The sequence below is a fragment of the Sceloporus undulatus genome, chromosome 4, assembly GCF_019175285.1.
Source record: "Sceloporus undulatus isolate JIND9_A2432 ecotype Alabama chromosome 4, SceUnd_v1.1, whole genome shotgun sequence".
In the NCBI taxonomy this organism is placed as follows: domain Eukaryota; kingdom Metazoa; phylum Chordata; class Lepidosauria; order Squamata; family Phrynosomatidae; genus Sceloporus; species Sceloporus undulatus.
This window is the reverse complement of record NC_056525.1, coordinates 202,066,472-202,090,504: the sequence shown is the minus strand read 5'-3', so window position 1 is coordinate 202,090,504 and position 24,033 is coordinate 202,066,472. Positions and strand designations below refer to the sequence as shown.

Genomic DNA, 24,033 nt, shown 5'->3' with positions numbered 1-24,033 from the left:
CCTTCAGTGGTGAACTTGCTACAGCAGGCACCCAGCTTTTATCCCCTTCCCAAGGGGGCAGATGGTCCTATCTAATACAGCCAGTAATTGGCTGGATGCCTGAGGCATGGTTCTGGAGGGAGTAGTCTCCAGCACACAGCAGTCACTAGGTGTGCCTAACAGCAGCTTAGAGTGCTGGCGAAGCCAAAAAATGTCAGAATCCTGAACTCTGTAAAGGGTTTCAATCCTGTTGGATCTAGAGAATATGCAAGAAGGGGTCATCCAGGATTTGCGAATGATCTTCAGAAGGTATGAAAGCTTGGGCAAAGCACCTGGAAGAGTAGCCTGAGGCTGGATGCAGTGGAAAATGGCATCACTGATTTGTGCTGTAGCTCTTTTGCAGTCAAGTCTAATGACTTTGCCATTCTCATAATTTGTTCCACTAATGCCTCACATCATCCATGGGAGAAGAAAAGTCTATCTCACCCAGTAAGTGTTGGAGGAGACTTGCGTAATGGAAGGATGACTGAGTCACATTCAGACCCAGAATCAGAGGACAAGGTAACTGAGGGTGACAGTCCAAGGGCCCAAGCTCCACCTGAGCTGAAGAAGCAGTAGTCAAAGGCTGAGCAGTCTCAGAGAAGCATTTTGGTATAGGCTGGATCACTTGGGTTCTAGACAGGGACTGGCTCCTGAGGCACCATTGATGAGATCTTCTGCAAGGCAATGGCAGTGCATCAGTAGCAGGCTGGGCCGCTGTAGATGCTATAGGATGTTCCCAGTGATGAACCCAAGATTACGGCCCTGATGATACTTTGGGCAAGCCTTGTCCTGACAGAGGTAAGCACGAGGGGACTTGTAATCCTGCAAATAGCAACTATAAAAAGCCAGAGAACTTCTGTATCAGAACACACAGAATTTGTGGAGCTCAACCTCGAGCATCTCCATCCATGATGCCTATGAGAACTTCAACCACTGTAATGAGAGCATCAAAACCAACGAAACCTACCAGAGTGTTACCTCGAGGATCAGTTGGAATCAGCAGAAAAAGTAGAGCAAGATCTAGATCAAGACCAAAATGACCATCAACATGGTGGAGAGGGCAGAGCGGGTAGCAATCTAGAAACAAGCATCCTAAAGTGGGAGGCTGAACAGAAGAAAGTGAAACAGGAACTCTCACAACAGGGGAAAACTCCAAAATCTCATCCTCAGATATGTTCTCTGTTGGAATTGGACCATGCAGTCTTTGATGAAATGGAGACACATTGTCAGTGAAAGCTTGACAACAAGACAAATGAAGGAGTCAGAAGCCAGGACCAAGGTCAAGGAGGACTTAGAAGAAGCTTCCTCTGCTGGTTCCATACCAACCTATCTCGAATGCCAAGAAAACAGTAATTGAGATCTGAGCATCTGTTTATGCAAGAGTGCCATCTAACATAACTCTCTATTTTGCTTTGCTTAAGGTGTAAAAGCTGTACAAAGGAAACAAGAAGCAACCCCATGAACAGAGAAGACACTTCAGTTATCCATTCTTTCTGGAATCTTAGCACAAGAAATGCATTTCTTGAAGGATGCTGAGAGAAACAGCCCAAAGAGTGAGTGCAGCCTCAAACGCCAGCACCACAACAACCACCCAACAAAAGAGAGTATTGTAAAGTCGAAGGCTTTCATGGCCGGCATCCATAGTTTTTTTGTGGCTTTCAGGCTATGTGGCCATGTTCTAGAAGAGTTTCTTTCAGATGCTGGTGAAACGTCAGGAAGAAACTCTTCTAGAACATGGCCACATAGCCCGAAAAACCCACAAAAAACTATAACAGAGAGTATTCTCAGGACGAAATAGGCCAAAGGCCAACAAAGGCTAGTAAGACCAAAGGTCAATTCAAATAATTGTTCTAAGTTCCTATTGATGCTACTGCATCAGTGGATGAAAAAGAACTAGCAGTTCTGGTGGGAAGCCCCCTATATAGGGGTGCTGGAGGTGGGCATGGCTACCATCAAAATGCTTATCCAGGGCCATATTACGAAAGGTTTCCCAAAAAAAACAGATGTTACAGTGCTCCCTCGGGTTACGAAATTAATTCATTCCGCCGCCGCTTTCGTAACCCGAAAAAGCCTTCGCAAGCACGAAAACCCATAGGCGCTAAATGGGGAAAAGCCGCGATTTCGTGTGAAATAGCGCCGAAAAGCACCAAAATTTTTTTCGTAACCCGAAAAAAACCTTCGTAACCCGGAACAGTTATTTCCTATGGGATTTTTTTTGTATCCCGGAAATTTTCGTAACGTGGGTATTTCGTATCCCGGGGTACCACTGTACTGCGCGGATAATCTATTTTGTTGATTCACAGAGACCATGAAGAAGAAGTGCAGTACATTTACCTATTGAAAAACCCTTCTGCATAATCATGCTGCTTGACCTATGAATATCAAAATCACCATCAAAGAGAAATTTTATTCTCATTTTGGAATTTAAATCTTTTTAACTAGTGAAACTTCCCTTCACTTTGCTGACAGCATTCAGTATCTAATGGGTATTGTAACGGGTCAAAATTCAATATATGTGAACCAAAACATATGGGTGGTGGGGTAAAAATCCCATTTGTTTCAGTGGTTCTATTCCTATGATTAAACATTGGATTTAGCCTTGTATAAAATTGCAGTACTAATATTAGTACTGCAATTTATTACAAGGCTAAATCCACTGTTATTAATATCAATAGGATAGAAAACCACTGAAACGATGGGATTTTTTTCGCCACCACTATGTATGTCACATTCAATTTAATGGTTCTGTTCAACTGGAGACCGCATTAGTTTTAGGTTACACATATTTAAAAGTAAACAAGTGAGGAGAAAATGAGATTATATCAAATACATTTGAAGTATATTAAACACAGTACTTCTTTCAAATAACCAACTTTTTCCTCCTGTTAATCGAGTAATGGAAAAGTCTACATTTAAAAAAATAACTACCAACGGCGAGGTATGCTAATACTTGCAGAAAACAAGCAAAAGCCATTTCTATAAGACTCCACCTGAAGTGGGGGAATTTTAGTATGGTAATTCTGAGGTAAACTGAAGTGGGGTACTATTTAGAGAAAACAAGTATCAATATGAAAATAATGTGGTAATCAGAAGTAACACACTGTACATTGCTTAAACAAAAAGTTGTTGAGTGTAATAAGGAAGGAGAATTAAACATATCACCGCTTTTATGGAATTTAAAAAACCAATGTCAATTTTTATGCAACTCAGTGATTCAAACCAACTTCAGCAAATATGCAATGGAAAAGCTGATAACTGCAGCTAGAATTACTAGTAAATTTACTTACTTCAAACCATTTTGTTTTACTTTTATTTCCAATAAGCATAATGACCATATTGGAATTGGAATGCTGACGAGCATCTTCTAACCATGTTGTCAAATGGTTAAAAGTGTCCCTCCTAAAAAGGAAACAAAACTTATAGTGTTGGTTGATGCATCATACAAAAAACATTAGAATCACAGAATCATAGAGTTGGAAGAGACCACAAGGGCCATCCAGTCCAACCCCCTGCCATGCAGGAAATCCAAATCAAAGCATCCCGACAGATGGCCATCCAGCCTCTGCTTAAAGACCTCCAAGGAAGGAGACTCCACTACACTCCGAGGGAGTTTCTTCCACTGTTGAACAGGCCTTACTATCAGGAAGTTCCTCCTAATGTTGAGGTGGAATCTCTTTTTGCATCCATTGTTCCGGGTCCTGTTCTCTGGAGCAGCAGAAAAACAAGCTTGCTTCCTCAAATCCCTTCAAATATTTAAACAGGGCTATCCTATAATAATAATATAATAATATAATAATAACAATAACAAACAACAACAGCCAGCACAACAACAATAATATTTATTTGTTTACCGCCCTATGGCAAACCAATCTGGTGGTTGAACATCAGTAAAATATAAAATATAACAATTAAAAAACACTTTATCCCTCCCCCCTTAGACCGTTTATTAAACAGTATAACATATTAAAAAAACACAATATCAAAGCATAAAAAACACACAATTAAAAACTAAAAACCCTGATATAATAATAATAATAATAATAATTTTTATTATAGGACCGCTATTCCGCAATGATCATAGCGGTTGTACGTGTAGTATAAATTGAAAAAAAATTCAAACATACAAAAAAATTGCAAGGGCCCTCCTCTTCCCCCTCAAGATGGTGGTTGGAGGAGGGCTCTTTGTCTTCCAGGCCTGGCCTCTCTCCCCCTCAAGATGGTGGTTGGAGGAGGGGAGATATCCCTCTTAACCTTCTTTTCTCCAGGCTAAAACATCCCCAGGTCCCTAAGTTGTTCCTCATAGGGCATGGTTTCCAGACCCTTTACCATTTTAGTTGCCCTTTGGGACCCGCTCCAGTTTCTCAACCTCCTTTTTGAATTGTGGTGCCCAGAAACTGGACACAGTATTCCAGGTGGGGCCTGACCAAAGCAGAATACGTGGCACTATTACTTCTCTTGATCTAGACACTATACTTTTATTGATACAGCCTAAAATTGCATTGGCCTTTTTACCTGCCGCATCGCACTGTTCACTCATGTTCAACTTTGTGGTCTACTTGGACTCCTAGATCCTTTCGAGCAGTCTCATTCAGCCAGGTGTTGCGCATCCTACATCTGTGCATTTTTATTTTCTGCCCTAAGTGGCGTACCTTACATTCCTCCGTTTGAATTTCATTTTGTTAGCTTTGGCCCAGCTTTCAAGTCTATTCAGGTCAGTTTGATACTGATTCTGCCCTCTGGCTTTTAGCTATTCTCCTAATTTGGTTGTCATCTGCAAAATTTGATAAGTATGCTCCCAATTCTGTCAGTAAAGTTTTTTTTAATTTTAAGCTTTATTTCCCAAATAACTGAGATCAAATCGAGGTAATTCACACATTAACAAAACAAAAATGTATGTTCAGTTGTTAAAGTATCCTAAAAATTTCTTTCTCACAAATTCATTATTTCTTTATGATTTCTCACATTAGGATTTTTCACACTGTAGAGTAAGTATAACAATAATGGACTTGGGCACAAAAATATATAGAATATTTCCTTCCATTACTGGTGAACTGAGGCCTTTCAGATATTTTTTCAGACTACAACTCCCATAATCCCTCACTACCTATCTATGCAAGATTGGGTTGGTGAAAATAGAAAAATAGGTAAAACATGTCTAGAGTTGCTGTTATTCATTCCTAATTTACAGGAGTTTAGAGGGAGCAGTCAGCTTTGAAAACACCTCTCTAATTATGGCACCTTAGAAATTTTACTAAAATCTTTTGGGGGCCTCTGGTCTAATTAATAAACCTACTTTACTATATAACTTTGAGCACTGAAAACACAGAGATGCCTTCTCTGACTTCTACCAAAAATGCATAGTACAACCACTATGCTAACAGAAGTATTTATACAACTCTAGACTAGCATATTTAAACAATGCAGATTGTAATTACAGAAAATTAGTGAAAATTGTTCTATCATGATCTGTAACAAAATGTGTAATGTAAAAAGTAAGGATACACCTGAACAATCTGTAGAAAAAAAAAGTTTTTTTTGTAACAACCAAACCTAATCAACTTCACTATAGTTTATCAGACAACAATGCAATTCTATCTTTTAGTAAGATGGATGCAGGCTTAATCATGTCTAGAGCAGATCTACTGAAAATCAATGAGACTTTAGTTATGTACAGTGGTACCCCGGGATACGAATGCGCCGCCTTACGAAAATTTCCGGGTTACGAAAAAAAAAAAAAATCCATTGAAAAAAAACTGTTCCGGGTTACGAAGGTTATTTCGGGTTACGAAAAAATTTTTGGTGCTTTTCGGCGCTTTTCCACGAAATCGCGGCTTTCGCTATTAGCGGCCTATGGCTTTTTCGGTGGCGCTTACGAAGATTTTCGGGTTAGAACGCGGTGGTGGTGGAACGAATTAAATTCGTAACCCGGGGGTACCACTGTATTTATATTAAAAATAGATCCAGTGAAAATTATCAAACTTACTTACTTTATACCCAATGGTCTTCAATCTTTCAGCACTTAATCATTTTAACCTTCTACAGCATGCCAAAGTTTATTTTATTTTCAAACAGGAAACTATCAACTTTATTTAAGGGCTCCTAATGTGAAATTCCACATTGGAAATCACTTTTGCTTGCCTCCAATTCTCATCACAAGTTCAAATCCAGGATTTTAGATAGAAGACTCCAATTCACACAAAAAAACTTGACAGAAAAAAGCTATTTACAACAGTCCAAAATATTCTGGACACTATTAACGAGATTCTCACCTTGTAATGTCATATACTAGTAGAGCCCCTGCTGCCCCTCTGTAGTATGACCTTGTGATGGAACGAAAGGACTCCTGCCCAGCCTGTAATGAAACAAGATACATTTGTTTTCCATCCTGTATTTTCATGCGAAGAAATTAACAGTCTTGCTTACTTGTTCTAAGAAGGATATTGTTGCAGGAACTGGTTAAAGGAGGAGCAAACACTTTCTCACTCTGGAAAAGACGAGGCCGTATGCCATATTAAAAAGTCTACAGCATAGCACTACGGAAGTGTGTGTGAGGAATCAAGAACAAGACCTTTAAACCTTTTTTTTTGGCAATCCCTGACAACCCAATTTACTGAATGGCTTCACAATACATGAATCATTATTAGAGTACAGAATGGACTCCTAGCAACTAAGCTCTGAAGACAAATTTGAAAGGAAGCAAATAGCCCAATGCTTCACATTTGAATTCAATAACTCCCTCCCTGGGGCAGCTGTTGACACTAGAATAAATAAAGCCCATTGTAAATAAATGATGAATGACATCTTTACGCCCACCATCTGTTGGTGTAAAGGTTGTAAGAAGGCCAAAGATGCAGATTTTATCTATCATCAACTGCAGCAGCTTTCAAGAGTTTTCAGATGAAATTCTTTCTACAATTAGTTTATTATTAAAAACTGGTAATGGCTTGGAGATTGATTTTATATAATTGTGTTGGTTATTTCACCCATTTCCAGTGCTTTTGATAAAACATTTTGGCAAAATGATTTTTAAAAAGTTCCAGTATCAGGGAAAACTTTAAAATGCATGATTCAGTTTCAAACAGATGGTCTAAAGATTGACATGAACATTTGCCTACTAATTATTTCTTTTCTCTCAAAATTTTAATAAGTACCACAAATTTACCTTTTAAAAAGCCTTGCCAGAAACTACAGTGCTTATCACACAACACCATTATAGCGTAATTGCACCTGGTTAGTCTTGTTTTTGCCAGGAGCTTATTATATGACAATGTGGCTCTCCCAGGACTGTACTGTACTATACTGCTGTGGGGTGTTTTGAAATCAATTATTCTCCCAATGGAAATAATCCACTAATAACCCTCTATCCCACTATATGGCTTTGTAATCACTTTGGGTGCAAATATCTCATTCCATGTCTTTGCCATATTTGGAGCATAGTGGGTGGGGTGCGCACATGGTTTCATTGATCCTTCCTTGATGATTTCCCAGGCATCTCCAGCAAGACTGTTTCTGATGGATAGACTGGCAAGATGCTCAGATTCCCAAGAGTACTGTTATATATTTGTTCCCATTCTCCAGCCTGTGTGTTTTTTTAAAAAGTTTTTAAAATTATACACTTTTGATGTGGGGAGTAGCACAATTTCAATGTAATCCTATTAAGAATTAATACCCAAAGAAACTATGGGGTTCGGGAAACGTTTAAAGAGAAAATATACAAAAGCTCAAAGAGTTGTATTCAAAAACAAAATGGAGCAAGTTGTGAGTTTACTTGAAAAAGCAAAGAAAAAAAAATGATGGGAGTGGAGTGTGTTCATCTTCTCAATCCAGCCAGAGAATGGGTGTGTCCCATAATAGAGTCATTACATAATTGTACAAGCATGACTCCCTGTTGTTGTTGTTGTTTGGTCCAAAACACATTACAAAAATACACAGGTGCACTTTACGCAGCTTTCAGCATATGCTAGAAGCTGCGCTGGAAGAAGCGGTGCCACGCCCTGGAAAAAGTAACGGGGCATGTGTCTCTGGCATGCACGCTATTGCGTGAACAGCCCATTGGCTTTAATGGGCTCGAGCATACACGGAATTTCCCTTATGCAGAGGGTCTGGAATGGATCCCCCGCGTAAGGGAAGGGACCACTGTAATCCACTTTGAGACCACTTTAACTGCCCTGGCTCAATGCTAAGGAATTCTGGGAACTGTGGTTTTGTGAGAAATTTAGCCTTTCCCAGTAGATAAGACCCCCACATCCTGTAGTTTGGGTTATGCTCCTCCCACTCACACCAATAGGCAGGAAGCAAAACGGAGAGACCTTCTGGTTACCCCACATGGGTGGAGCTAACTCTAGAAGGCCAGTCATGTCTTGCCTATCAATCCAGTAGGATGTGTTTGCTGTTGCTCTGCAACTTCTTCACTACAGCCACTCCAGTCCTTTCCTTCTCTTTGTTTATCTTGCTGTGGGAGCACAGGAGATTTCTGTAAACAGCTTTACAGCACATAGGAGCCGTGGGAACAGATGGTGAGGATTATCCCCTCCATGTCTCTGTTTCTCCACATCACCTCTGCCCAGCCTGTTTAGGGCCAGGGATCAGCGAACAAACTGGCCAGAAGTTATTGAAACTTCCCTTCTCAGCATCTCTGTCCAGCCCGTTTAGGGCCAGGGTTCAGAGGACAGGCCAGCCAAAAGCCATGGCAAAGAGTTTCTCTGCATCACCTCTGTCCAGCCTGAAACAGGGCCAAGGTCAGAGAGGCAAACCAGCCAGAAGACACAGGATCAGGGGTGAGTACCAGGGGCCCTCTCTCTCCAGCCACCAAGGAACCTTTGCCAGATCTAATGCCCTTGCTCAGGGCAGGCATTGCCAGGAGGCCTCTGCCATTGCCACTGCTGGCACTATGCCTAGCATAAGGTTTGGGACTCTGTCAGGAGGGCAGATGGGGGGATAAGCTCTTGGTCTCCCCCTTCCTTCCCATCTCTGGACCCAATGGCACCCAGGACCCCAACAGTTTTGGGAGATCCTATTGCAGCCTGAGAAACACATGGTAGTGTTGCCAGGGCTCCTGCACATTCCCTTTTGATTCTTATAAGGAGATAAAATAAAATAATAAAATAAATAATGGTGTGAAAGGAGGCAAAGGACTCCTTCTCTGCCATGTACAGTTGCCATCTTGGCCCCATAGCTGTAAAGGAAGTTATACAGGGCCCAGCAGGAAGCTGTGGCTTCCAACTCTAAAATGGTCTTTTTGGCTGCCACAGAGCATCCCACAAGAAAAGCAGGAAATGGTTTCATGTCCTCACCAGAGGGAGCATGGCCTCTGCCACCCACTTCTAAACAGAGGATGGAGGGCCATCTATTGGGTATGCTTTGTCTGAGAATTCCTGCATGGCAGAATGGGGTTGGACTGGATGGCCCTTGGGGTCTCTTCCAACCCTAGGATACTATGATTTTCTGAGAGAGGATACAAATCCTCCTGTGTTCCCTTCTCAAAAATAACAAAAAAAAAAGGGGGGGGAGACCACTTGTGGATAGCATGGGTAGAGAGTTCCCTTCACCCCGAATTGTGTTTGGCTGCTCCAAACTCTGGCACTCTTGAGAGAGCAGTTGGTGCGCTTGGCTTCTCCTTTCCATCAGAGATTATCCTTTCTCAGGATACAGGCATATCTCAGGTAAATGGGGAGTCATGTCCCACAGCAGCCCCCTCTTCCCTTCCCAGCTACCTATGCAAATGGGAAGGGAGTTGAGGACCAAGCCAGCTTCTATAATGCAACCAGATTACTATAAAGCAGGGGTAGGCAACCTGTGGCCTGGATGCGGCCCGGCAAAGCCTTGTGACCGGCCCGAGCCCGGTCCTGCCACCGATTGCCACCGGGGCCTTTGGAGGGCAATTGTCTATAGAAGCCTCAGAAACATGCATCTATATTAACATTTTTTAAAAAAAAATCAGCAATTTTTTTCGCGTGTCCTCCATTTTTTTTTTTTAAAAAGTGTCTTCCATTTGGAAATTTTGTCCTACATTTGTCCTGGTTTATTTATATATTTATTTATTTTTTAAAAAAAATTTTTTTTTATCTATTGGCTTCGGTCCCCCAGTTGTCTGAGGGACAGCAATCCGGCCCCCGGCTCAAAAAGATTGCCTACCCCTGCTATAAAGCCTGCCTGAGATTAAAAGGGCTAAACTTCTAAACCTCAGTTTGAAGCTGGGGCTGTCTCAAACATAAATAAAACAAAATGCCCTGTGAATGTCAGGGCTACACTACAGGCCATATGCAACTATCTACCCATGATTAGTAATGGTCTTCAAGCACTGCTAACTTAAAAGCAGTTTCCTCAGTGCCTGGAAGAAGCTACTTCCCAGGCCGTCTCCCTTGATGGAGCAAGAGATACTGGTTAACTTTTTCTGGTGTTCATTTTATTACTGTTAGCCCATTAGGTTTGAGTTGTGTTGTTTCTGCTCCCCCTCCCCCTCTATCCTTTTTTACCAGGCCAGAGGAGATGCCTGGAAACTAAGTCAACAAGGGAGAGGGCTAGCCATAAAAGCCACATGATTACTTTTCTTCTCTCCTCATGAGCCTCCATCCCTGCCTCCATTAGGGCCAGAGCCTTTTTGCTTTAGCTGGAACAGCCTAAGATATAAGATGAGCACATGGTTCTACCTCCCTTGTGCAAACTGGTGTCAGCCTTAGCACTTCTCAGTAAGAGCATAAGCTTTAACAATACAGATTCATTTAAAGTCTAATAAGCAGGGTGACTCAAGCAAGGAGAAAGATACTTCCCTCCTCTGGTCACTCAGCAGATCTCTAATGCTTACACCCATTGAGGATCTTTGAGAAAATAATCTCATGAGGTGATAGATATATTGGATTAAGGTGACCAACCAAGCTCCACTTTAGTGGCAAAAGGGTTGTCCCTGTTATAAAAAACAGGGAACCTCAGTCAGCTAGCCTCTGGAGCTGGCTCCCCTCTCCTTCCCTTCGTTCATAGGAGAGGTGTGTTAAGGGAAGAAACTAAAAAATACAGTTTCTTCTATGAGATGGTTCTCACTATTACAGGGGGTTAAGAAAAATTCTTAAACAGAAACAAACAGCCTCCTTTCCATCCCAGGAGAAACCTCCCTTCCCCCATGAGTGTTTTAAAACATAAAATCAAGTTTTTCTGCTAAGGGGTTGCTTCAAATCCCATACAGACATCCTGTGGAGCCTTGAGGGGATTTGCCACAAAAGAAGAACACAATTACCTGTTAACTAGTTTAAATAGTTACGTTTTAACTAAGAAAGCCTGCTGATGGACTTGCCATACAACTGGTCTCTGGCTTGGTAGACCTATTGTGACAAGGTCTATCACGCATATGATGAATTGGATTCAAGGCCATGAAGGTTCATACTGCCAATCTCTTTCTTTTAGTTGGTCTCAAGGTGCTACAAGATGCCTTTGAATACTATTGTTATAAGGTTAGCCACCTTGTGGGTGTCTTTCCCAGACTAGGTTTTCATTACAAAGTCTGGTTCAAAGAACAACAAAGAACACTGCCTTCTTCTGGGGTTGGAAAAAGGGACTTGCCTTGTTTTCTGCTAGCATACATGCTCAGATCTAATATACCATTTAGGATAAAGCTCCATATAGGGAGTTACAGCCAGCCCTCTGTATACCCACAGCTTGTAAATATATGTCACACACATGTATGTCACACACAAAAATAAAGCTAATAATATTTAAAATTGAAGTTTGTTTTTCTTTGACATATCTTTTGTGGAGAAATTTCTCCCCTCCAAACTGGATAGCAGAGTGTTATCCATGCCAAGTCTTCTGTTACCATTTCATGACTCCAGAATCAGCAGTTCATTCAGCCGGGAGAGCCATCAGCCTTCCTATAGGTTGAGCATAGTCTCCTACATAGAGTTGGATGATTTTTAAAAGTCTCTAGACAAGTTCTTCCTCAGATGAAATCAGACTTAATTCTGACAAGAGGCCCTGTTAACACAGAGTGCATCCACACTTCTGCATGGACTCATCAATATATGCGAGTTGAAGGTTAATCCAGTGTCTTTTTTGCCTAACCATGGAATTAGTCTTATTTTACACAGGTGCACAGATGTTCCAGTAAAGAACTGCACACTGTTCTGAAATATTAGTTGGTGGTCAGACATTAACATTCCTCTTTCAGAGTGGTAAGTCTTCATTGCTACAAGTTAAATCACCTTTATATCACCTTCATTGCTATAACCAATTGACAAGGTGATCAGTGATCAGGTGGAAGCTGACATAGGTCCAGAATGGATCAGGTTCCATTCTGACTGATCACATAATCCACCATAATCCACATTTCAGACTAGTTAAAACCCTGGAGGTTTAACTGGCAATCCTTCTCCCCACTGGGATCACTAGCTTGTGTTTTTCCCTAGACTGAATTCTAAGGGGAAAATAGGATTGGGCCATGGAACAAAGGCACCCATGCCTGACACTCCTGTCAGTCTCAGGGTGATCCCAGTCCCTCTCCATCGCTCTATACCAATACTAGTTGGAGCGGCAGTCCCTTGGCCAAATCTGTTACTCCTGTTAAACTCCCATAAAACAATATAAACAACTGCTGTTTCCTCAGACCAGACAGCCTGGGAAACACTGTTCTATAACACATTAGTTAGCATGGAGGTCCTTCAGGACTCCCTGAAACCCGCAGTCTTCTCCTTATTGAAATTCTTCCAGGAGGACATGGGCGGGGGCCTTAGGCCTCCACAGCAATAAACAGACTTCACTTATAACCTCACTGTTGTGACACAGGCAAGGGGCCAGGATGGGATGGTATCCCATCTCCATGGTCAGACTCCTCATGTGACTGGTTGCTTGCCTTGCCTACACAAGACCGTTTCTCTTCTGGGATTTATACATGGTTCTGAGGGTGCGGACGGTCTTAGTTCCTAAGGGAGATTTTCTCTAAACCATTTGCTGGTTGAGGCCCCTCCTGATTTTGCCCCTTTGGCACATTGGGGCTCTGAGCCTGGGGTCACTAGCAGCTCAATGTTATTACAACTGACTCCATGGCAATTCAGCCAGACCCAGACCCCACCCTTAGGGTGAGCTCTAACCTCCTCAGAAGTCAGAATCAGATACCTCCAGGCTTCTCCTTCATTCTCTCAGACATTGGAAGGAATTTAAAACATACACCATACTGGAGAGCCAGCCACCCATAGAAGAAAAACATCTTTCGTTCCTCTAATACCTCACTTTGTTTCCCTTTAGCCCTCTTCTATGGGCAAGAAGGCAACAGTCTCCATGCCTAGCAGGTGGGCCAGGCCTGGCATTACTACCTGCCATAAATCCTTGAGAGGTTACTACCAGAAACCATGTCACCCATGCCAGAGACCACAGGTGCATGAGCACCTCTAGCCATCATACGCCCTATAAGAAAAACCATCAGGGGGGCCACTTACAAGCCACCATACACACTTGTTAACCATTACTAGCTTGACAGCTCAGCTCAGCTGAGGCTGCTGGGTCCTGTGGTGGGTGCTCAAACCTATGTCTCTGAAGGGCCAGCACTGCCCACCCTGTTAGATCGGCTTTGGTAAATCCCAAACAACAGGATGTGGGGCTCTTATCTACTGGGAAAAGGGACACTGGCTCTTACCTGTGATATGTCCATTTCGAGTAGATAAGAACCCCACATCCTGGCCCACCCTCAGGGGTGCTGGCATAAGGATGGTTCATATCCACATAGTCCTTCCCTATGTGGAGCAAGCTAGATTGCTCACTGCCTGTCTCGGTTACTGTCCAATTCTCTATAGTTTGATATCCAAATAAATTGTTTATGTTTTTTCTGGATCATTCGGCTGTTATACGACTGGCCTTCTAGGGTTAGCTCCACCCACAAGGGGTCACCAGAAGGTCTCTCTTTTTTACTTCCTGCCCTTTGGAGTGAGTGGGAGGAGCATAACCCAAACTACAAGATGTGGGGCTCTTATCTACTGGAAATGGGCACATCACAGGTAAGAGCCAATGCCCCTTTCTCTGTTAGAGTGCTCTGGTGCCACAATACATTACAGTTCCCAGAATTCTGTAGAATTGAGCCAGGGCAGTTAAAGCAGTCACAAACTGAATTATTTCTGCAGTGTGTTTTGTACTAAAGCAACTGACACCAGTGAAGCTAGATAGAGAGCCCTCCCTCTATGATAACTGTCATCCTTTGGCCTGCAAGGGAGTGAACAGGCAGGCCCAGCTCCATCAGGGCTAGCCTGAAGAAGAAGAGCCCTCCCTCCAGTCTATCTGCCTTGGTCCAGGCCTCAGAGGGAGAGAAGAACCACTGGACCTCATCCCCTTTCCCACCACCATTCCCTTCTCCTTTTGTGTCGTGTCTTTTAGATTGTAAGCCTGAGGGCAGGGAACCGTCTTATTAAAAATAATAATTGTAAGCCTTTAGGGCTGAAGGGCGGGATATAAATACCATAAATAAATAAATAAATAAATAAATAATAAGCACAAGTGCAGATGCTGCCAAAGAGTGCACTGACATTCCACTGCCAAGTCCAGGAAAAGCAAATGGAATGATTCAGAACAACAGACGAAAGAAATAAACACAATTTAGACATGGCAATACCAAGTACAAACTGTCTATTACAACATTTAATGATTAACAGCACCTGACAAACAGGAATAAAATTTGCTCTGCTCCAGAAGACGAAAATTCAACTGTTATGTACATATGGATTCAGACATGATTCGTTCACACTTCCATCAAACACATATATGACATTTAGCAATGGCTCAAAGGGGAATTAAAATGAAAAGCATCACATAAGTATCAATATAAACTAGTCAGGATGAGAAAATGTGTTTGTGCTCAGTTTGTGGAGCGAAGAGTACTGTTTTCAAAGTTAGTAATAAAATATTAAAAATCAACATCATGTAATCCAGGAACTGTTCATTTTAGCAACATTTAATCCTAATTTCTTTGAACACTTCAAAACATGATCTTGTAGAACCTGGTTGTCATGTTTGGATGATTACAATAATGGTTTTTAAAGGAGATTATGAAAAACAACCAAAATTGAGATTTACACAAAGATTTTACAAAGTATGGATAACCAAGATGATTACATGCACTGGGACAGATAATTGCCAAGCTCCACCCCAGGCAGACAGCAAACATGCGGTTTAAGCATCCCCTGTATTAGGTTTATATGCCTAATTGTACACTGCTTTGAAAATTCTTAAATATATGATCCTTAAGGGTAATCCCTTTCAGTATTAATTAATATAGTCTAGGTCCATACTAACTCATTCCATTTCATACTTACAAGTTTTGCATGCATTTTAAATATATAATTTACCTCAACTTTTGATTTGTGTTTCATTCCAGCTCCCAGCCCCACCATTACAAGTGGTCTCACACATGCAGTGTGCCACATACATACATCAAAAAAGCACAGGGACTTTGATATATGATCCGAAGATCACAAAGTAGTTATACTTAGATACGTCTAAAACTAGAACAAGGTATTTGTGACCCATGCAAGATTCCCAAGATTACATTGGCCTCAGATGTATATACCTGGGAGAGGCAGTGGCTAGAATACGCTGTATGAATGTGCATGTATGATCCTTCCCAGACCACATCCTTTCCTTTGTAAATTCTGCTTTTCAACAACCACTTTGATGCACTAGAACCAACAAAGGCACAGATTAGTACGGGGTCGGTAACCCCCGACCCATATGCGGCCTGCGGAGGCGGCGGGACCAGCCCCAGCCCGGTCCTGCTGCCACCGCCTCCTCCTCCTCCTCCTCTTGGCTTCCAAGCTGCCCCTGGCCCTTTAAGAGCAGTGGGCCCTGGGGGGAGCCCACGGAGGCAGCATGCTGCTTCTGTGGGCTCCATTTCGGCCCGTGCAGCCCCAGGCTTCTCCCTCCGGGGGGAGGCCTGGGACTGCACAGGCTGAGAAGGGGCCCGCGTAAGCGGCCTGCCGCCTCCCTGGGCTTCCCCCAGGGCCCATGCGAGGCTGCTTCCCTCTCCCCGGCCTGGCCTCCTCTGTGGCTGACGGAGGAGCCCAGGCCGGGGAGAAGGGAGCCTGCCCTCGCCGAGGCCGCTGCCTTCTCCTTGGCCCTGACAGCTGCGGAGAGGAAGGGAAAGGGGAGGGGTCCCCCTGCCCTTTCCCTCCCTTCCCACGGCTGCCTGACAGCTGCAGAGAAGAAGGGAAGGGGGTGGGGGAAGAGGAGGAGGAGGGAGGAAGGAAGGAAGGAGCAGGAGGAGAAGGGAGGAAGAGGAGGAGGAGGGAGGAAGGAAGGAGCAGGAAGAGGAGGAAGAAGAAGAGGAGGAGGAGGATTTCCATTCCATTTGGTGAGTGTGATTTTCCAAAGTGCATTTTTGTGTATTTTCGGTGCATTTAATGCTAAAAGGTCTGCTGTAACAATGATAGTGGTGGTGGTGGTGATGATGATGATATTGATATTAGCTAGCTTCTGAGGCCCAAATGTCCTCCATTTTGATCATGCCTAACAAACATGCATTTATATTAACATTTTTTAAAAATCATCAAAAAAATTTTTGCATGTCCTCCATTTTTAAAAAATGTGTCCTGCATTTGAAAATGTCCTATATCAGTGATGGTGAACCTTTGAGGGGCTGAGTGCTCAAACTACAACCCAAACCCCACTTATTTATTGCAAAGTGCCATGTCGCTCTGGCTTTCTAGTAACAAACTCTGGCAAACTCTGTGCTGGGGTGACGGCATATGTGCCCACAGAGAGGGCTCTGAGTGCCACCTCTGGCACGTGTGCCACAGGTTCGCCATCACTGTCCTATATTATTTAATTATTTATTTTTTGGCTTTGGCCCCCCAGTTGTCTGAGGGACAGCAACCTGGCCCCCGGCTCAAAAAGGTTGCCTACCCCTGGATTAGTACATGGGCTACTTTTTGTGAACCACTTCATTCTCTGTAAACAAAAAAACTATATGAGCCTACCCAAGTCCTAAGATCCAAGAAGAGTCCTTTCCTTTTGTTCGTCTCACCACTCACTGCCAGAGGCCTGTCTTGTGAGGGCACATGAGAGGATCTTCTCAGTGGCTATTTCTAGGGATGGAACTCCCTTTCACAGGAGACTAGAATGGCCCTCTCTTTGTTCTCCTGCCGGTGGCAGGTAAGACCTTTGTATTTAAACAGGCATTTGATGATTAAGTATCTTTTAATGGTGTTGTGTGGGCTGTCATTCCCTCCTCCCACTATTATGTTTTCAAGTGATTTTATATGGTTTTACATTAGTGAGGTCTTAATATGATGATTTATTTTTTTACCTTGTGTATCACGTATTTCTATTTTGTTTAAAATTTGGTAAGTCATACTGGGTTCATGCTGAGAGAAAGGCAGGATATAAATTAAAGTTAGAAAGATGGATTGATAGCTTGGAAGGGAAATGGTTATAGAAGGGATCGTGAAACACTGAATTATGTAAGCCCCACCTACAGTTTGTGACAATCAAATCCAGAATCAGACTGATCACTTTGCATGGTACTTGTGAGAGCTTAATTTGAGAAAAGTAAAACAAGTAGCTAGATGACAAAATAAGGAGCACTTCTTAATTATAAGAATAGGAAACTGAACAGGAAGGAAAAAGAAGCTCCCTTTTCTTTAAATTCCAGGGTTCCATCCCTTCTTTACAATCAGGAAAAGAAATATCAATTCATCCTGCTTGCAAGATGTGTCAGTATATTGACAGATATTTCAAATGAAATTACCATGTTGAAAGATTGTGTGCTTCAAAATAAACATTCCTTTCTGCCTAGCTTCCAAGAAGCAGCTTTGGTTCTAAATCAGCATCTGTCATATGTATTGGAGTGAATGAGGGCAAACATAAAGAAGCTTGATCCAGGAGAGACCTTGGCACTCTTGGTCAGTTGAAAGATAATCAGAAAGCAGGAATTCAGCTGATGGTTCCTGCTGAATCTACTGATCCAGAGATTGGGTGTTCTGGATTCAACCCTCAGCATAGAAACTTACACTGTTGCAATGGCCAGGAGTGATTTTTTTCCCCAGTTAAAGACTGCCTGCCAGCTGCACCTATTCCTAGAGATATCTGATTTGGCCATGATGACACATGACTTAGTTACACCCTGTCTGGATTGCTCAAATGTGCTCTGGGGGAGGCGACCACTGAAGAGTGTTTGGAAACTTCAGCTGCTCCAATAAGCTGCAGTCAAACCGTTGACCAGAATTAACAATATGGAGCACACAACTCCTTTGTTACAACAGCTCCACTGGCTATTTGTCTATTTCTGGCCATCATTCAAAATGCTGGTTATGATCTATGGAAGCATACACTGCCAAATTATCTGAAGGACTGTATTCTTCCATATGATTTTCCCTTCTTACCATCCCACCATCCTCACAGTTAGCAATACGGATCACTTCAGATAAGAATCAATCCCTTGTCAATGTAAGAAGCTGCAGATCCAAGAAACCATCAAAAGTTTTTTTCAAACCATGTATACACAAGAACAAGAAACAGTTTGACTTGTTTTGAAGACAGCATAAACTCTTTCTCTACTTTTTCAGTTTATACCACTTTTGTCCGTTTGTATTTGTCTAATCATCAAGGTCCACTACATAATTTCTTCAATCTTAACTGTACTTACGGTATCCCATATCTGAAGTTTTATCTGTTTTCCATCAATGGTTATCATTCGAGCACCAAATTCTACACCTAAATAATAAAATGAAATGTTATATTTCAACTTCCACACCACATTGAAACATTATCACAAATGAAATCAGGACCTGCTATAACTTTAGTCATACTAGGAAACCACATTGCTGTACATGCTTTCAATCTGTTTTACTATGCTGTTTACCAGAGCCTATTAGATTTTCTGTACAGTTTTGTACTAATGAAATCCATCAATTTCAAAAAGAAGAAATGTAAAGTATTACATCAAGCCAGGAAAAAAATGGAATACATAAATACAGGATGGGTGACACCAGGCTTGAGAGCCGTACATGTAAAAAGGATGTAAGGATCTTAGTAGATCACAAGCTAAATGTGAGTCAACAGAGTGGTACAACAGCCAAAACAAAAAAATGAACAAAAAATGCAATTCTTGGCTGCATCAACAGGACTGTAGTGTCCAGATCAAGGAACATAGTAGCGCTAATAATCTATTCTACTTTGACCTCCCCTGGAATAATGTGTCCAGTTCTGGGTGCTACAGTTCAAGAAGAATAATGACAAGATGGAATGCGTCCAGAGAAGGGCAACCAAGATGATCAAAGGTCTGGAAACCAAGCCTTATCAGGAATGACCTAGGGAGCAGGGCATGTTTAGCAGGGAGAAGACTGAGAAGTTACAAGATAGCTATTTTTAAAATCTGAAAGGATGTAATGCAGAAGATGTAACCAGCTTGTTTTCTGCTGCTTCAGAGATTAGAACATAAAGCAGTGGATTCAAATTACAAGAAAAGATATTTCACCTAAATATTAGGAAGAACATGACAGTGGAACAGAGGGTGGTGGACTTTCTGTCTTTGGAGATCTTTAAATAGAGATTGGTTGGGCCCATTTTGTGCATGCTTTAGTTGTGTATTCATGCATGACAGGGGTGGTGGTGGACCAGGTGATCCTTGTGGTTCCTTCTAACTGTATGATTCTATGATTCATGTATTGTGCCAAATACTTTCCAAAATCCTAGTGCAAAACAACAACAATTAAAAAACAAGAGCAATCTTATGAAATCTTGCTTACTGAAGCTTCAAGTTATGATCTTGAAAATGACATCAAAAGAAAGTTAAACAGGTATAGAAAAAGTATAATGAAGAAGGAAGGTCAGAATGTGACTATAAAACCTAAATTATGTAGAATCATGCTGAAGAAAAACAGTTTGCTTAAACACAGATTTTGTAAGATCCTAGATATTTCAAAACATCTTGATATATTCTGCTGACGTGATTACAACTAGAACATAAAAATAAGCTAAACAGAACAAGTGTGTTGTACATAGTTTGGAAACAGGGCTTGCTCTAAACACCCAGTTGTTGTCACTTCTTGTTTTGTAAGACTTTTATATTAAGTTGCTTTTTCAGGATAGAACCCAAGGCAACCAACCCAGAGTTCACAAAGCAATATGTCATTAAATAAACTGCTGAATTCAATCTACTATCGGTTTTCATAAATTAACCTTAAAGGGCTTTAAAAACAATCTTCAGTTGGAATCACAAACAGGATGAAATGGATCTAGGCGTCCAAGCAGACCACAAGCTGAACATGAGTCAACAGTGTGATGCGGCAGCTAACAAGGCCAATGCGATTTTAGGCTGCATTATTAGAAGTATAGCGTTTAGACCAAGGGAAGTAATAGAGCCACCCTATTCTGCTTTGGTCAGGCCTCACCTGGAATACTGTGTCCAGTTCTGGGCACCTCAATTCAAAAAGGATGTTGAGAAACTGGAGCATGTCCAAAGGAGGGCAACTGAAATGGTAAAGGGTCTGGAAACCATGCCCTATGACAGTGATGGCGAACCTATGGCACACGTGCCAGAGGTGGCACTCAGAGCCCTCTCTGTGGGCACACATGCTGTCGCCCTAGCACAGAGTTTGCCAGAATTTCTTATTAGAAAGCCCGAGGGATATGGCACTTTGCAATAAATAGGTGGGGTCTGGGTTGCAGTTTGGGCACTTGGTCTGTAAAAGGTTCACCATCACTGCCCTATGAGGAACGCCTTAGGGAGTTGGGTATGTTTAGCCTGGAGAAGAGAAGGTTAAGAGGTGCTATGATAGCCCTGTTTAAATATTTGAAGGGATGTCATATGGAGGAGGGAGTAAGCTTGTTTTCTGCTGCTCCAGAGACTAGAACGTGGAACAATGGATGCAAGCTACAAGAAAAGAGATTCCACCTCAACATTAGGAGGAACTTCCTAACAGTAAGGGCTGTTCGATAGTGGAACAAACTCTCTCTGAGTGTGGTGGAGTCTCCTTCCTTACAGGTCTTCAAACAGAGGCTGAATGGCCATCTGTCAGGGATGCTTTGATTTAGATTTCCTGCATGGCAGGAGGTTGGACTGGATGGCTCTTGTGGTCTCTTCCAACTTGATGATTCTATGAAATCCAATCTTCAGAGTGACTGACTGAGCCACTAACAATGGGTATGAGATCCTAACTAAAAATCACAAAACTGCATCTCTTCCCAACTTATTCAGCTCTTGGATATGGCAGTAAGATCTATTATTTCATGGGTATTGTAGACTGAACGTAGGTCTGTCTTGTTTATATGTCCTTTATTGGAACATGTCCAATTCTATGAAAAGTTAAAAGTTATTTAAAGTTTATTGTTTTGAATCCAAGGCCTCAAACAAATGGACCAAATAAAGCAGCTTCTGGGCATGTTGGAGGTATGGTCCAAGGTCACTCCATGCCGCCTGTCTGTTTCACCCCCAAGTTCACTGATACATTGCAGAAGCTAACTATTCTGAGATAGGATAGTCTGTAGTGTTAGAAAGCAGTTTCACCAGATCATAGTACAATGTGTGGTATTTTGGAAGTGATTTATTGTCATGCTGATTTTTCTGATAGCCTTGTAAAGGTAGGCCTGTTACAGACTGGCGCAAAGTGCCAGCCTGGGGCCGATTTTAGAGCTTGGGAGAGCGGAGAGTCCGCATGCTCCCGAGCCCTACTGTGCCATAATGGCTTGCCCCTACACGAGGGCCGCCATGATGACGTACATGTGGCACAGCTTCCAAACGGCGCGGCGCCACACGGATATCATCACTGCACATGAGGGCACCCTAAAAAGAACTCACCGGGAGCCAGTTCTTTTTGGGCTCCCAGAGGCCATGCCATTTGGTTGCTGTGGCCTCCGTGTGGCGCAGAAAGGGGCAGCGTCTCAGCACTCCTTTCTCCCCATCTGTATCCCCCCATAGTTATGAGAGTGAGCTTAAGACAGCATGAATTTATAAAAATAGTTTATTTGGAAAACAACGTAACGAATGGGATGCCAAACATCTGAAAAAAACAGGTTTGTTTTACACAGGGACGCCTGTCATGTTTCTTTTCTTTTGGTTATAACTTTAAAAAAAAAGAAAAGAAAGAAATGTTATTATTCTTATCAGATTGATAGAGGATAGTAAAAGGCCTGTGACAGAAAGAATAATGCATGGATTTTTTTTTTATAATAAGGAGAGGGAACATATTCCAAGTGAAAGTAGATTTTGTTATGAAGGACTCTTGTCAGTTCTGTTGATGAAAAAAGAAGTTTTTAATTTTAAAATGTTAGAAAAATGTGTGAGAAAAAAGGGAAGCAAATATATTTGAAAGTATTATATTGTAACACATTTTTTAAAAAAAACTTCAGAAAAAGTCACAACACATACAGATTGAAAAAGAATATGACAATGAATTTCACTGCATTAAACCAATGAAGTGCAGCTAATAAAATTCATTTACAGGGATTATTATCTACACTTAGATTTAACAAAACTTTTAAACCAGGGGTAGGCAACTTTTTTGAGCCGGGGGCCGGGTTGCTGTCCCTCAGGCAACTGGGGGGCCGAAGCCAAAAAATAATTAATTAATTATTTTTTTAAAAAAATATTAAATAAATAAATAAACCAGGACAAATGTAGGACAACATTTTCAAATGGTGGACACTTTTTTAAAAAAAGTGGAGGACATGCAAAAAAATTTGCTGATTTTTTAAAAAATGTTAATATAAATGCATGTTTCTGAGGCATCTATAGACAATTGCCCCCCTTGCCCCTGCATGTGAGAGGCCAAAGGCCCCGGCGGCAATCAGCGGCAGGACCGGGCTGGGGCCGGTCCCAAGGCCTCGCCGGGCCGCATCCGGCCCGCGGGCCGCAGGTTGCCTACCCCTGTTTTAAACAAACATTTAATATTCAAATGAAAGAGACAGGCAATTAAATTAAACCAAATGATGAATAGTTGATAATGGTTTTTCAGTCAATACAGTAACTGTAATGCAACTAGTTAGCTCTCACTATGCCCTTCTGCTAGAACACACAGAAAAAGCTTTTAAAAATTGTTTAGCACATCATCTGAACTCTGGTTCCTCACTTACACTCCATTTACAGGCCAGGACTGCATACTAGTGTATTTACAAAATCCTGGCTTACAGAGGAAGCAACATCTAAGATCTCTATCTATCTAAGACATGCTAAGCAAATTCCTGGCTTGTTTGGTGGATGTACTAGCAGGGAAGATTATACATAAACAATGGGATTCTGAACCAGTACACAGACTATTTACAATAAACCAGGATCCTTTAAAATCATGGCTTTTGTTCTGTGAAAACACAACCTCAGTCTACAATACAATCAAGCAGAACTAGTGGACATTTGGATACTCTGCCCATACGTGCCTGATTTAGTTATTTATTACTTAAACATACTAAGCATACTGACAAGTGCCACATATATTTATAATGGAGGACTATTAGTTAAATGTCTATAAAACTAATCCCAAACCCTGAGACACAAGGTGGTACATCCACTATTCATTCACATCACTTATGAACACTACCTATGGTAAGGTCATGCACTGGTTGAAACCTTTTGTCTGTGAACTGCAAACAATAACTGATTTTCCACCAACACCTAAAAAATAATATTTCTTTCAAATATTTCGAAATAGAAAATACTTCCAAAATGACATTATTTAAAATCAAATTTAAAAACATATTTCCCACGGTTTATTTAAAACAAAACAAAAAAATACCACCAACCAAAGTCTCAACAAAACATGTCTGGAGACAGAAGAATCCTCAGCTTAGCAGAGAAGAAGCATTTATTCATATTCTTCCATGAATCCCAATAAATCCTACCCCTTCTTGAAAATCACATACATTTTCTATATTTACTAGGGCTATAATCCATAAGTGGACAATTAAACCTGTTTTCATGTACTGTCGTAGTGATAATGGGAGAACTGCCTTTTCATGTCCCACCCACAAGTTTTTTTATGGTACAAAATGAAGCACTGTTTCTCTCTTTGCCAGAGCTTCAAGCCTGGGCTTAAAGTAAATGGACATTAGTGA

The 24,033-nt window shown here is 41.7% G+C and overlaps 1 protein-coding gene across 2 annotated transcripts in view; it reads right to left on the bottom strand.

Annotated features, from left to right (window-relative positions):
* Positions 1-24,033, bottom strand: part of RAB2A (RAB2A, member RAS oncogene family) — a 105,252-nt gene that overhangs the window by 21,106 nt on the left and 60,113 nt on the right. Inside the window, exons 1-4 of one of the 2 annotated variants that reach the window (XM_042463425.1) lie at positions 23,520-23,579; positions 18,632-18,699; positions 6,291-6,373; positions 3,330-3,420 (exon numbers count right to left, since the gene is read on the bottom strand). In XM_042463425.1, coding sequence (XP_042319359.1) covers positions 3,330-3,420; positions 6,291-6,373; positions 18,632-18,679 — 222 coding nt within the window. In that variant the 5' untranslated portion in view covers positions 18,680-18,699; positions 23,520-23,579. Of the gene's footprint in view, positions 1-3,329; positions 3,421-6,290; positions 6,374-18,631; positions 18,700-23,519; positions 23,580-24,033 lie in introns of those variants that run through there. The other variant, XM_042463424.1, reaches the window with a different exon arrangement.